Consider the following 15,599-nt stretch of genomic DNA (forward strand, 5'->3'; position numbering starts at 1 on the left):
TCTGGGGAATTTTTCCATAATTCTGCTTAGTTTTCAGACAGTTTCCATTTTAAAAATTCACACAGGTGGAAATATTGAAGGCTAATTACCAATTCTCGCTTCTTCCACAATTAACTATTCTGGCAAATATAAATTTTCTGCTTAGTGGTAATACTAACTAAAACTAAACTCTTTGCACAAAATCTAAATGTGCTAAAGTTTCCCAAGAGCAGAAGTTACTAGGTGTAAAATTCCCCTATTTAACTTTTGAATTCCTTCAGTGCTCAATGCAGGAATCTGAGAAATAAATCATATCAAAACTTATGATGCCGTCAATGAAATTTATGCATTGTCTTAAGAGTCAAACAACAGGCCATTTGGCCCACCTTCCCCATGTCACTCAAAATGTCCAACATACTAGTACTATCAGCTTGCATTTGACTCTTATTCCGCTTAAGAAGTAAAACACGAAAATCTGTAGACAATGTGGTTGAAGTAAAAACACACAATGCTGGAGGAACTCAGCAGGTCTGACAATGTCCTTTATATTGCAAAGGTAAAAATACAAGGGCTCAAGCGTAAAACATCGGTTATGTATTTTAACCTTTGCCTTACAATGTTGGAGAAACTCAGCAGGTCAAACAGTGTCCTTTATGTGTTCATATTCCTCTAAACTCATCCTATCCATGTATCTGTCCAAATTTTTCTTAAACATTGCAAAAGTACCTGCCACAACAACCTCCTCTGGCAGCTTGTACATCCACCACTCTGTGTGTAAAAAAAAAAAATGTTACCCGCAAGCTCCGATTAAATCTCTCCTCCCTCACCTTAAATTTACAGAACATATAAATCTATAGCACAGTACAGGCCCTTCACCCCTCAGTTGTACTGATCTAATAACCTATAGCAACCACCTAGAATTTCCCCACTGCATAACCCTCTATTTTTCTCAGTTCCACACAATTCTCTCTTAAAAGATCCATTGTGCCTGCCTCCACCACCATTACTGGCACTGCATTCTGTACATCCAGCACTCTGTGTGAAGAACCTACCTCTTACATACCCTCTGTACTTCCACCCAAGCACCTTAAATTATGTCCCCTCATGTTGGCATCGGGAAAAAGCCTCTGGCCATCCACATGATCAACATCTCTCATCATCTTCCATCATGTCATTCCTCACCCTCCTTCCAAGGAGGAAAGAACAAAGTTCACTCGATCTCTCCTCATAAGGCATGCTCTTCAATCTAGACAACATAACTGTTAATCTCCTTTTGCATCCTTTCTATAATATCCACATCTTTTCTGTAATTAGGTGACCAGAACTGAACACAATATTCCAAATGGAGTCTAACCAAGGTCATGTACGGCTGCAACATTAGCTTACAGTTCTTGAACTTGATCCCATAGTTAATGGAGGTCAAGATACTGTACACCATACACTATCATCCTGTGCAGCATCTTGGAGTGTCCTATGGCCACAGACCCCAAGATTTCTCAGTTGATCCACGGTGCTCACATTGTATTCTGCCTTCAAAATTGACCAGCCAAAATGAACCTCTTCACACTATTCTGGGTGAAACTTCATCTGCCACTTTCCAGCCCAGCCTTGCATCCTTTATTAATGTCCCTTTGTAACATCAGGCAACCGTGAAGGTGGCACACCATGCCTCTGCTTTCTAAGCAGCCTGAGGAGATTTGGTACGTGGTCAAATATTCTATCAAACTTACAGGTTAACTGTGGATTGCTAATTGCATCACAGCCTGGTTTAGCATTACAAGCTGGTTTGACCCAGGCATGTAGAAGGCTGCAGAAGGTAGTAAACGTACCCAAATCCATCACTTGGTACACTAATCATTGGCGTGCTCTGGCAGCGCAAAAGGACTGTCTACACAATTGTATGTCACTTTTTTTGCACTAGGATTACCATGAATATTTACTGTCTCGTTGTCTCTTAATTCAATTTCATGTTTACTATAGAAAAACCCCCGTTATTCATGCAACTGGCAGCCTCAAGCACCGGCAAAAAGAAATTGCAGAAAATAAATGGGGAAAAGGTATGGAAGCTTAAATTGGCGTGCCTCGCCGTTAGCTCTCCATTAACGTTACACGCAGTCTCAAGCAAATGGAAAACTCACTTATCTGGTGTCCACCTGGTGCTAGATACAGGGTTTTACTGCATTATATTTTTGCTTACAAGATCCTTTACAGCTTCAGCATGAGCATTTTGGTTGATATGTATATTTGTACCATGTGTATGACAATAAATTCGTAATCATCACTCACTGAGTGCTTCCAGCACTTTGTTTTTCACTCCAGATTATATAATCATGTCTCTCTACTGTAGGAGGATCTTCAGCTGTTCAAGCCAGTAATTCACTGCCATCTTCTCATGTGAAGTTAGGGATTGGAATAGCAATGCCCCAGACCACGAACATGAAAACAAATTAAGCTCACATCAAATGGCCAAACATGAGTTTCAGAAAAGCAACACATTGGTGGAGAAAGAAAAACACATTCCCATGGAAATTTGATGGAATGCGTATCCCTGTTGCATTTTTCAAATGTATAAGCAGCATTTCCAAAAAAAATTAAATCTTACCTCATCCGATAATGTACACTCAGGGCTGTTTCCTCATCAACTTTGAAAATGTGATTTGGAGAAAACCAGAGTTTTTTATTTGCATCATACAACGCAAAGAGATTCTGGCACAAGGGAGATATGCCTGGAAAAAGAAAAACAATGATACAGTACCTTAACCATGAAATGAAATTGGGTAAAGAATGTAATATTAATTTCTGCATTCAAATAATTTGTCACAAGCACATAAACAGTTATAATTCAACCTATGATGCCTGGTTCCATTCCTCAGTCCATCCAAAGCCAATTATATTCTTTGCCCTTCTTATCAGGGCTATTGGCAGAATTTCTTACACTAAGAGCCTCCACAACTTGGAAATATAAAGTCATCATGTGTTCAAGAACACAATTATCTACAAGGCACAAACCATTCTGACTCAGCACATGTTCTCCATTCCTTTATGATAACGAAAACTCGCTCAACATCCTGGAGTTCATTGAGGGACTCACCATCTTATTGAAGGACAGATTGAGATGGCAATAAATCAGTCATCTTTTGTATTTTACTGCTGTCCAATACAAAACTATGAAATCTCTTCAAGGGATGCCTATTATCAGCAGGTAGTCTCTTTTAAACAAAACCTGTGTGATCCACATTTATTCACTTAGGAAATAATCTATTCTATTAGCCAAAACTTTTGCAACAATTTTATAATCTGCATTCAATAAAGATATTGGCCCTTTTTTGGTACTACAGGTACACGAACCTTTATCCGGAACCCTTGGGAGACAGTGTGTTCCGAATTTTGGATTTTTCCAGATTTCGAAAAGCCCACCCAAATTGTGCTGCCGTATCCACCCCCACCCCCCTCCAGTCGCCTAGCCATCTCCCCCAACCGCGGACCCTCGGCTGCCCCCCCAATCAACAGTCCCCCAGCCGCCTCCCCCGAGTGCGGCCCCAGCCGCCTGCCCCCCCAGCCGCCTGCGGCCCCAGCCGCCTGCCCCCCCAGCCGCCTGCCCCCCCAGCCGCCTGCCCCCCCAGCCGCCTGCCCCCCCAGCCGCCTGCCCCCCCAGCCGCCTGCCCCCCCAGCCGCCTGCCCCCCCAGCCGCCTGCCCCCCCAGCCGCCTGCCCCCCCAGCCGCCTGCCCCCCCAGCCGCCTGCCCCCCCAGCCGCCTGCCCCCCCAGCCGCCTGCCCCCCCAGCCGCCTGCCCCCCCAGCCGCCTGCCCCCCCAGCCGCCTGCCCCCCCAGCCGCCTGCCCCCCCAGCCGCCTGCCCCCCCAGCCGCCTGCCCCCCCAGCCGCCTCCGCCCCCCCAGCCGCCTCCGCCCCCCCATCCGCCTCCCCCCCCAGCCGCCTCCCCCCCCCAGCCGCCTCCCCCCCCCCAGCCGCCTCCCCCCCCCAGCCGCCTCCCCCCCCCCAGCCGCCTCCCCCCCCACAGCCGCCTCCCCCCCCAGCCGCCTCCCCACCTGGCCGCCGGTCCTTCAGCTGCCTCCCCCAACCCCCGGTCCCAGCTTGCCACATTTTAGAACTTTCCGGATTTTAGATGTCCGAATAAAGGATCGTGTACCTGTACCGTAATTATTGCAGTATGAAAAGATTCAAGCAAGTATGAATTACTGAGGCTTGGTGTATCATATCCACAAATAAAAGTAACAATTCTTTAAGTTTCTTGTAAAATTCAGCAGGGAAACCATCTTCCCCCTGGGTCTTATTGTTCTGCAATGTATTAATCACTTCTTTAATTTCTAACTGATCAATGGAGGAATTCAGCTCTGACTATTCTTTCAGAGAAAACACACATAGATGTTTTTGAGATAGATTCTATCAATTATATTGTCATCCTTTAAAAATTCTGAACTATATAGTTTTGAATAAAAAATCTGGAACTAATATTATTAGAATCTTTGCAAATGGCATTTATAGATCTGGAAATTTGTTCTGCTTTCAATTGCCACTCTAGTACCTTGTGTAATCTCTCACTAATTCATAATATCTTTGTTTAATTCTAATTATTGCTTTTTTTGTTCTATAGCTCTGCAAGGTATTGTAGTGAAACATTTTATTGATTAGCAACCACTTCCTAACCTCTGACCTTTGAACATGTACATCTTTTTCCACATCTGTAATTTCCTTTTGTAATTTATCCAGTTCACTCATATAGTCCTTCTTTATTTTAGAGGTAAAACTTATTATTTGTCCTGTTAAATAAGCATCCCAAACCACAAACATATCTGTTACTGAATGTAAATTCAGGACACAAAATAGTTGAACTTGCTCTCTTACAAAAGCACAAAAATCTGATCTTTTCAAAAAGTAAACTATTTAATCTCCATCTATAAATTGATATTTATAGATGGACTACATCCTGGTGCGAGAAAGTGACAAATGAGATGTGCTCCACACCAGGGTCATGCCTAGCGCGGAATGCCACACTGACCACCGGCTGGTTCGCTGTAAGCTCAACCTTCACTTCAAGCCAAAGCCCAGGAACAATAAAGCCCCCAGAAAGAGGTTCAATGTTGGAAACCTGCAGTCAGACGAAGCGAGAGGAAACTTCCAGGCAAACCTCAAAGCAAAGCTCGACGATGCAACCCGCCTCACGGACCCGTCCCCTGAAACCCTCTGGGATCAATTGAAGACTACCATACTGCAATCCACTGAAGAGGTACTGGGCTTCTCCTCCAGGCAAAACAAGGACTGGTTTGACGAAAACAGCCAGGAAATCCAGGAGCTGCTGGCAAAGAAGCGAGCTGCCCACCAGGCTCACCTTACAAAGCCATTCTGTCCAGAGAAGAAACAAGCCTTCCATCGCGCATGCAGCCATCTTCAGCGCAAACTCCGGGAGATCCAAAATGAGTGGTGGACTAGCCTCGCCAAACGAACCCAGCTTAGCGCGGACATTGGCGACATCAGGGGTTTCTACAAGGCTCTAAAGGCTGTGTACGGCCCCTCACCCCAAGTCCAAAGCCCGCTGCGCAGCTCAGACGGCAAAGTCCTCCTCAGCGACAAGATCTCCATCCTCAACCGATGGTCAGAATACTTCCAATCTCTTTTCAGTGCCAACCGCTCAGTCCAAGATTCCGCCCTGCTCCAGCTCCCTCAACAGCCCCTAAGGCTAGAGCTGGATGAGGTTCTCACCCTGGATGAGACATATAAGGCAATCGAACAACTGAAAAGTGGCAAAGCAGCAGGTATGGATGGAATCCCCCCAGAGGTCTGGAAGACTGGCGGCAAAACTCTGCATGCCAAACTGCATGAGTTTTTCAAGCTTTGTTGGGAACAAGGAAAACTGCCTCAGGATCTTCGTGATGCCACCATCATCACCCTGTACAAAAACAAAGGCGAGAAATCAGACTGCTCAAACTACAGGGGAATCACGTTGCTCTCCATTGCAGGCAAAATCTTCGCTAGGATTCTACTAAATAGAATAATACCTAGCGTCGCCAAGAATATTCTCCCAGAATCACAGTGCGGCTTTTGCGCAAACAGAGGAACTACTGACATGGTCTTTGCCCTCAGACAGCTCCAAAAAAGTGCAGAGAACAAAACAAAGGACTCTACATCACCTTTGTTGACCTCACCAAAGCCTTCAACACCGTGAGCAGGAAAGGGCTTTGGCAAATACTAGAGCGCATCGGATGTCCCCCAAAGTTCCTCAACATGATTATCCAACTGCATGAAAACCAACAAGGTCGGGTCAGATACAGCAATGAGCTCTCTGAACCCTTCTCCATTAACAAAGGCGTGAAGCAAGGCTGTGTTCTCGCACCAACCCTCTTTTCAATCTTCTTCAGCATGATGCTGAACCAAGCCATGAAAGACCCCAACAATGAAGACGCTGTTTACATCCGGTACCGCACGGATGGCAGTCTCTTCAATCTGAGGCGCCTGCAAGCTCACACCAAGACACAAGAGAAACTTGTCCGTGAACTACTCTTTGCAGACGATGCCGCTTTAGATGCCCATTCAGAGCCAGCTCTTCAGCGCTTGACGTCCTGCTTTGCGGAAACTGCCAAAATGTTTGGCCTGGAAGTCAGCCTGAAGAAAACGGAGGTCCTCCATCAGCCAGCTCCCCACCATGACTACCAGCCCCCCCACATCTCCATCGGGCACACAAAACTCAAAACGGTCAACCAGTTTACCTATCTCGGCTGCACCATTTCATCAGATGCAAGGATCGACAATGAGATAGACAACAGACTCGCCAAGGCAAATAGCGCCTTTGGAAGACTACACAAAAGAGTCTGGAAAAACAACCAACTGAAAAACCTCACAAAGATAAGCGTATACAGAGCCGTTGTCATACCCACACTCCTGTTCGGCTCCGAATCATGGGTCCTCTACCGGCACCACCTATGGCTCCTAGAACGCTTCCACCAGCGTTGTCTCCGCTCCATCCTCAACATCCATTGGAGCGCTTTCATCCCTAACGTCGAAGTACTCGAGATGGCAGAGGTCGACAGCATCGAGTCCACGCTGCTGAAGATCCAGCTGCGCTGGATGGGTCACGTCTCCAGAATGGAGGACCATCGCCTTCCCAAGATCGTGTTATATGGCGAGCTCTCCACTGGCCACCGTGACAGAGGTGCACCAAAGAAAAGGTACAAGGACTGCCTAAAGAAATCTCTTGGTGCCTGCCACATTGACCACCGCCAATGGGCTGATAACGCCTCAAACCATGCATCTTGGCGCCTCACAGTTTGGCGGGCGGCAACCTCCTTTGAAGAAGACCGCAGAGCCCACCTCACTGACAAAAGGCAAAGGAGGAAAAACCCAACACCCAACCCCAACCAACCAATTTTCCCCTGCAACCGCTGCAACCGTGTCTGCCTGTCCCGCATCGGACTTGTCAGCCACAAACGAGCCTGCAGCTGACGTGGACTTTTTACCCCCTCCATAAATCTTCGTCCGCGAAGCCAAGCCAAAAAAAGAAATAAATTGATTTCTTTTTATCAGGTATTTGAATCTGTTACAATGTGCATTTACTTGTATTTTTATTATATGATTTATTATGATTAATAATTTTTTTAAAAATCTGTAACAATAATGGTGATTGGTCAGACAAAAGTATATCTTTAAAATCCACCTGAAGTACTCTATCCTGAAGCTGTACTGAAAGTTTAAAAAAAATCTATTCTGGAATATGAATCATGTCAGTTTGAATAAAAAGAGTAATCCCTATCAAAAGGAGGTAACCTTCGCCTTATAGCTACTATATTCAAGTCTTTCATTAAGGTCAGAGTTATTTTGGCTGCTCTACTTCTATTTGTTCCTCTTGAAAACTTATATAACAATGGGTCCAAACAAAAATTTGAAATCTCCACCTACCACTACATTTTCGTATGTGTTTGCTAAATTTAGGAAAGTTTCCTGTATAAACGTCTCATCGTCCATGTAAGGTGCATAGATATTCAACAGAGTCCATAGTTCAGAATATATTTGACAATGAACCATTATAAACCTACCTGCTGGATCTGTTTCAATATGTTTGATATCTATTGGAAGATTTTTATTCAATAAAATTGCTACTCCTCTATTTCGAATTGAATGAAGAAGATACCACACTGTTCAATTTTAATTGTTCCTTTTCTATTAAATGTGTTTCTTACAAAAAAAAGTTATATCTACACCCATCTTTTTAATATATGCAGGTATTTTCTTCCATTTGATGATCTCATTAATATTAAAATTTAAGTTTGATCAATTTACTTATTACATTTTATTTTAGCACTCTATTTTCCCACAAACCCCCACTACTCAACTGTATAGATAATTGTACTGTGTTCCCCCTCAGCACCCACCTCCCCGACAATCCAAAGATAAAAAGGAAAAATAAAAATACAAAGAAAGTGCACTACTAAATAGAATACTACAAAAAAAAACCATCTCGCGTTACTTTTAGAAGCAACAATACCACCCTCCCTTGTGGGGGCTGTGACCGAAGTCATAGATACACACATAAATCAGTGGTTAGCACCCTCCTCTCCCTCTCCCCACCATTCTGAGATTTATAGTACATTTATTTAAAAAAAACATAGCCATAATTTAACTCCTGTTCATTTATACAGGGTTATCATGAAAAGTAAGCATCATATTTAGTCCTCAAGGTCTTCATCCCGACTGCAGATTTGGAAAGCTTCCTACAAATTCCTCCATTTACAGATAGTTTACAAAGAACTTGCTTTGTCCATTTGGCAGAAAAAATTTCAAGTTCGCAGGGTGTCATAGATATCTTTTCTCCCATAATTTTTTTATTATATAAACAGGATTGAATACTTTCCTTTTTAAAAAATCTTCACTGATATCCGGTGGAATAAAATTTAGCTCCTTTGACATTCAAGTGGTCCTTGTCTCTGCTGAGCTTTCTGTGCAGCTATTTCTCTATCCTGATAATGCAGGAGTTTTATCAACACTAAACGCTGATTTTGTTTTGGAGGTGGTTTTCGCTGAAGGGCTCTGTGGGACTTTTCAATTTCTCCCACAAATATTTCTTGGCCCAATATTTCTGGAATCCATTGTTGAAAAAATTGTGGCATATCTTGTTGTTTCACCCACTCTTTTAACCCCACAATTTTAATATTACTTCTTCAAAGCAGTCTCATTATTTTCCATATGGGATATTCTATCCTTACTTGTTTCACATCTTATTAACTTCATGCTTAGTTTCTTCATCTTGTTCATAGTTTCATTTACCTTACTTATCGGTTTTCATTTCAGCTTTCATACTTCTAAGCTCTTTAAATAAATTCACGTTACTCACTTCCTTGGGGATAGTAGATTCTGTTTCTTCCAGGTCTTCATATTCTCCTTGGTCACATTCTGAAGAGGAACTTTCTGACTCTGACGCTGATTTGGACGGACCTGTCCTACTTCCAGTCGTACTTCCAAATTCATCATCTTCAACGTCATCATCCCGTTTGACCGGGCACGATGCACTTTGTTGCAGTAGTGGAGGGTCCCCACTCGTCTCAGGGACAGCTGAGGCGCAAGTTCCCAGCTCCAGAGTCTGTGCAGGCCTCGTTACCCGTGTTTTCTTGCCTTTTTTGCAGTGTGCAGGTTGGTCGCCAGCAGATTTTTTCTTTCTCCCCATAGTTGTAAGTAGAAGTATTCAGAGATGTAAGAGTTTTTATACGTTTAATTACTTTTTAAGTACTTTTGCCAGATTTTCTGGAGGGTCAGGATTTAATGTCCTAACTCCACATCATCACGATGTCCCCCCATTTTGCTCATATTTTGATAAAATGCTCAAGCACAAAACATTGGTTATGTATAGTCATCATTGCTATTTAAAATACATAGTTTGACCATCTGGAGTTTCTCCAGCATTGTTTTTTTTACTTCAATCACAGTGCCTGAAGACTTTTGTGTTTTACAACTATCCAACACTTTGCCAGTCATGTTCACAATCTGAATCAAGTTATTGCCACTGAATATATAGCTTTTCTTCCTGTTTCCCCTACACTCTATGTTCATGTTGCTGTCTGACCTAAACAGTGATTTTTTTTGACCCAAGTTAAAAATATGTAGGCCCCTATGAATCTTAAGCCAGTAAATGCATGTGGAAACAACAGGGTGATGTAATCAGCATGTAGCGCCCAGGTACAGATTCTTGTGTCTTTTTATAAGCTCAGATCAGTCTGTTCCAGATCAAACTCCATTCACACTTGCTAAAAAATCTTTGCTTTCGAATTTATAATTGAGGAATATTCAATTTATAACCGAGAGAAATGCCCGTCTATTTTTTTTTTAATCATGAGTCCACTCAAAAATTTTTTTAAAAGTAACATGTAATATTGAGTATCAACTTCAAATCTCTGGGGTATTAACTGATTTTATGTAGTACCCAAACAGTACTGATAAATGTTCAAACTAAGTGGAAAAGCAATTCTAACACTGCCTGTTTCTACTGAAAAGGAAAGCAACCAATTTTGAGAGTTGCAGATATGGTTGTTCACTTTCCAAATGAGCAAAAGATTATCTACAATAGAGTTATGGACAAATCAGAAGCAGGCAGATCTAGATTTTCAAGAGGCTGTACAAGAATTTTGTAGTTTTATCCCTTCATAATGATCCTGGGCTTAAAATATGGTGATTTTCTCATCACTTCCAGGAGATCACAAAAGAAGTGTTGGGACATCATGACGGTGGTAATGAACTAGGAGATCATTTACTATTTTCCTATGTTCACGATTCAATATTTCATTTATTGTTATGTAGATAAAATACGCAAAAAAAAATCCATATTCATATGTTCTTGAAATAAAGCTTATTCCAAAAAATAAAATAAATATCTCAATAAACTTACCACATTTCTTGGCAGCTTCAATGCACAACTCTTCAGCAATGTGCTCACCATCATGACAGGTAATAGATGAATTGGTTACATACATAAAGACTTCCATGCCTTTACTGAGAGTTGTCAAATGCGCCTGTAATTTATATGACTTTCTTTTTTTCAAACAGAAGTCCATGGCACAGGTGCACTTTCACTTAGATCCTACATAAAAAAAGGAAAATTATGAAATTATTTAATACAACAGAAACAATGAAGTACCTGGTTTAATGAATTATTTTGGAATCTAATGGAGGAACCTTAATTGATACAATTATTTGCCTGTCCCGCATCGGACTTGTCAGCCACAAACGAGCCTGCAGCTGACGTGGACTTTACCCCTCCATCAATCTTCATCCGCGAAGCCAAGCCAAAGAAGAAAAAATTGACCAGTCTAAACTTCATTCTCCACTGAAGTCAGTGCAAATCATATTGGGAAAGGCAAATAAATAAACAATCCACTCAAGAGTGTGAGATTTCTCCTCAGTGAATTCAATTAAAATTCCAGTTCATATCAGACTGATTGAGTACTCTATATTTTTGAAGGCCCCACAAATATTATTTCTTTGACACTCTTGTCACAATCTGAGCAGATTATTTTTAAAAAAAATGCAAATCTAACTTCACCCTGTGAATCCCACTCAAAGAAACAAGGAGAATAGTAATTTTTAGAAATGGAATTTGTCATACCAGAGTACCATGGGGCTCAAGTACCATTTTCCATTCCAACGAGGTAGAATTACCACTTATTGGCAGTCCAAAAAAAACTCTACACATTGTAAACAAATAAAATACTATTAACAGATAATGCATGTAAACAAACTAACTGGGCAATACAGAGAAATTTTAAAAAAATCAATAACATGCTCAAATAGGAGTCCTTAAATGAGTCCCTAATTGAGTTTGTCATTGAGGAGTCTGATGGTGGAGGGGTAGCAGCTGTTCCTGAACCTGGTGGTGCGAGTCTTGTGGCACCTATACCTCTTTCCTGATGGCAGCAGTGAGAACAGAGAGTGTGTTGGGTGGTGTGGATCCTTGATGATTGCTACTGCATTCCCTGTAGATGTCCTCAATAGAAGAGAGAACTACTGATTATTGACCACAATATCTATTAGATAAGAGTGCAAGTTCTTGAGCAAAAGTTTCAATTAATTGGCGACTCACATTCAAGACTTACACATGTTCTCCCTTGGTTACAAATCATCGACTTGTTGAAACACACAAGATTTGTTGGTTGATGTTGGTGGGAACAAGGCATTTCCACTGCCTTGTCTCCTGACCTCCCCAGGCACAACAAAAGTTCTTCCTGATATCCTCTTCAGCATGTTGCATGGTGGTAGGGTCAAAACTAGCACAACTGTATGACAACCTCTCAGTTTGGTAGGCAGGTAAATTGTCTCCAGCAAGGTGGGGACATTCTTTTTCAAGGAGTTGACATTTGATCAGAACAAAAGGTCTGTTGGCAAGTTGTCAGGGAGGTGAGAAACAAGTCCCATTCCTTTAGCATTGGTCACAAAATCAACATCACCCATTCAGTATTTATCAGATATGGCATTGCTGAATTTGGTCAGATGACATAGACTGCAATCAAATTCATTACATAGTTGTAACGAGCACATCCTTGAAAAACTGCTGGTAACGCAAGCTTCAAGTTGCACATAATTTTATCTTCCATTCCCACACTGACCTGTTCATTCACGGCCTTCTCCTCTGCCGTGGTGAGGTCCAATGCTAACTAGCAGAGTAGTATCTCATTATTAACTCATGTTTTATGTACCCCAATGGAATAAACATTGGAACTTTTCAATTTCAGGTAATCTATCCCTGATCATTTTCTTTCCTACCCCCACCAGTCCATTCAAAATCTCTCTTTCTTTGTTACCTCTCCATCACGTTACCTCAACTAATCAACCAGTTTTCAACTGCAAAATGGTTAGTGTAGTCGTTAGTGCATCGCTGTTACAGTGCCAGCACCCAGGGTTTGAATCTGTCCTGTCTGTAAGGAGTTTGCATGCTCTCCCCGTGTATACAAGGATTTTCTCTAGGTGCTCTGGTTTCCTCCGACTGTTCAAAACATACCAAGGTTGTAGGTCAATTGGGTGTATTTGGGCAGCATGGGTTCATGGGCCAAAAGTGCCATATTAAATATGAATGATATACCCACACCTTTCAAGTTTGAATTCAATGCTACAAACAGGAAAAAGAAAATATTGTCCAACTATTTTGTTGTTTTCCAATGGAGGAAGTTTTCAAAAGATGAGCTAACAGGTCAAATACGTTATATCTGACATCTTTGCCCGCTGCCATTCATTTCATTGGAGTCATCAACATTTAAAAGGTGTCTTTATTGATGTAAGGATATTGATCTGTGAAAAGTAAGGGAAATAAATAGGAAGGTTATTGAAAGAATGATGATTAAAGAAGAGGAAATACTGGTGCTTTTAAGGAAAATAAAGGTGGATAAGTCTCCAGGCCCTAACAAGATATTCTCTAGGACCTTGAGGGAGGTTAGTGTAGAAATAGTAGGGGCTTTGACGGAGATATTTAAAATGTCATTAGTAACGGGAATGGTGCTGGAAGATGGAGGGGAGTTCATGTTTAAAAAAGGAGCTAGGAATTAATCTAGTAATTAGAGCTGTGTAAGTTTGATGTCAGTTAATGGAAAGTAGTCTTAGAGATGGTATATATAAATATTTGGATAGGCAGGGTTTGATTAGGAACAGTCAACATGGATTGTGAGGGAAGATCATGTTTGACAAACCTTAGCGATTTTTTTGAGGAGCTTACTAGGAAAGTTGATGAGGGTAAAGCAGTGTATGTTGTGTATATATAAACCTTATTAAAGCCTTTGATAAGGATCCTCAGGGAAGATTAGTTAGGAAGCTTGATTCATTAGGTATCAACATTGAAGTAGTAAAATGGTTTCAAAAATGGTTATATGGGAAATGCCAGAGAGTAGTGGTAGTTAACTGTTTGTCAGATTGAAAGCCGGTGACCAATGGTGTGCCTCAGAGTTCACTATTAGGTCCATTACCATTTGTCATTTACATTAATGATGTGGATGATGGGGTGGTAAATTGGATTAGTAAGTATGCAGATGATACTAAGATAGTTGGAACTGTAGATAGTGAAGAAGGGTTTCAAAGCTTGCAGAGGGATTTAGGCCAGTTAGAAGAGTGGGCTGAAAGATGGCAGATGGAGTTTAATGCAGACAAGTGTGAGGTGTTAAATTTTGGTAGCACTATTCAAAATAGGATCTACATGGTAAATGGTAGGGTGTTGAAGAGTGCAGTAGAAGAGGGATCTTAGAATAATGGTACTTAGTTCCCTGAAGGTGAAGTCAGATGTGGATAGGGTGGTGAAGAAAGCTTATGGTATGTGGGTCTTTATAAATCAGAGCATTGAGTATAGGAACTGGGATGTTATGTTAAAATTCTACAAAGCATTGGTGATGCCAAACTTGGAATATTGTGTACAGTTTTGGTCACCAAGGTATTGGAAAGATATCAACAAAGATATCAACAAATTGGAGAGAGTGCAGAGAAGATTTACTAGAATGCTGCTGGGATGGCAGGGTCTAAGCTATAAGGAAAGGTTAAATAAGTTAGGTCTTTATTCTTTGGAGCATAGAAGGTTGAGAGGGGGTTTGATTGAGGTATTTAAAATTATTATGGGTATAGATAGAGTTGATGTGGAGAAGCTTTTTCCTTTAAGAAAGGGGGAAGATACAAATGCGAGGACATGAGTTGAGAGTTAGGGGGCAAAAGTTTAGAGGAAACATGAGGGGGGACTTCTTTATTCAGAGCAGTGGGTGTGTGGAACGAGCTTCCAGATGAAGTGGCAGAGGCAGGTTCGATATTAACATTTAAGGAGAAATTGGAGAATGGAGAGTTACGCGTTGAATGTAGGTCAGTGGAGTTAGGTGGGAGAAAATGTTTTCAATGACTGAAGGGCCAAGTTGGTCTGTTTCTGTGCTGTAATTGCTATATGGTTATATTCACAAATTAAATTTTCAATATTTTTAAATTACAAACTAATTTATTTTGTTATGTTGTGTGTGAATGTATTTTGTAATTATTTTTTAAACTGTCTAATTTTTTTTCCAACTATTTGAATGTCAGAGGATCATTGTGACTCTGGAGAGGGCTCTCATGGAACATCTCGGTGATCACGCATGGAGATGTCGTCCTGTTTCAAAAAGAGGGGCTTACCCTCTACCACAATCGACTCTGCCCTCACCCACAAATCCTCCATTTCTTGCAATTCTGTCCTGGACCCCTCTGTCTCCAAGAGCAACAAGGACAGGATTCCCCCGGTCCTCACCCAACCAGCCTCCTCATCTAACCTATCATTCTTTGTAATTTCTGCCACCTACATTGTGATCCCACCACCAAACCCATCTTCCCTACTTCACCTTCCATAGGGATTGCTCTGTGACTCCCTCGTTCACTCCTCCCCTCCCACCATTCACCCCCTTGGTACCTATCCTTGTGACTGCAGGAAATACTAAACGTGACCACACCTCCTCCCTCACCACCATTCAGGGCCCCAAACAGTCATTCCAAGTGAAGCAACACTTCTGATGTTCCCTACTGCGGGGTCATCTACTGTATCTGGTGTTCCTGTTGTGGCCTCATCTACATCAGAGAGACTGGACGCAGTCTGGGAGATCATTTCTTAAGTGCCTTCGCTCTGTCTGCTGCAGTA

At 41.9% G+C, this 15,599-nt stretch overlaps 1 protein-coding gene across 3 annotated transcripts in view; it reads right to left on the bottom strand.

Annotated features, from left to right (window-relative positions):
- jak1 (Janus kinase 1) overlaps window positions 1–15,599 on the bottom strand; it is a 154,774-nt gene that overhangs the window by 99,266 nt on the left and 39,909 nt on the right. For all 3 annotated transcript variants that reach the window (XM_069938345.1, XM_069938344.1, XM_069938343.1), the window contains exons 2-3: window positions 10,866–11,057; window positions 2,582–2,705 (exon numbers count right to left, since the gene is read on the bottom strand). In XM_069938345.1, the coding sequence (XP_069794446.1) occupies window positions 2,582–2,705; window positions 10,866–11,031 (290 nt within the window). In that variant the 5' untranslated portion in view covers window positions 11,032–11,057. The remainder of the gene's footprint in view (window positions 1–2,581; window positions 2,706–10,865; window positions 11,058–15,599) is intronic.

The sequence above is a fragment of the Narcine bancroftii genome, chromosome 5, assembly GCF_036971445.1.
Source record: "Narcine bancroftii isolate sNarBan1 chromosome 5, sNarBan1.hap1, whole genome shotgun sequence".
Lineage (NCBI taxonomy): Eukaryota > Metazoa > Chordata > Chondrichthyes > Torpediniformes > Narcinidae > Narcine > Narcine bancroftii.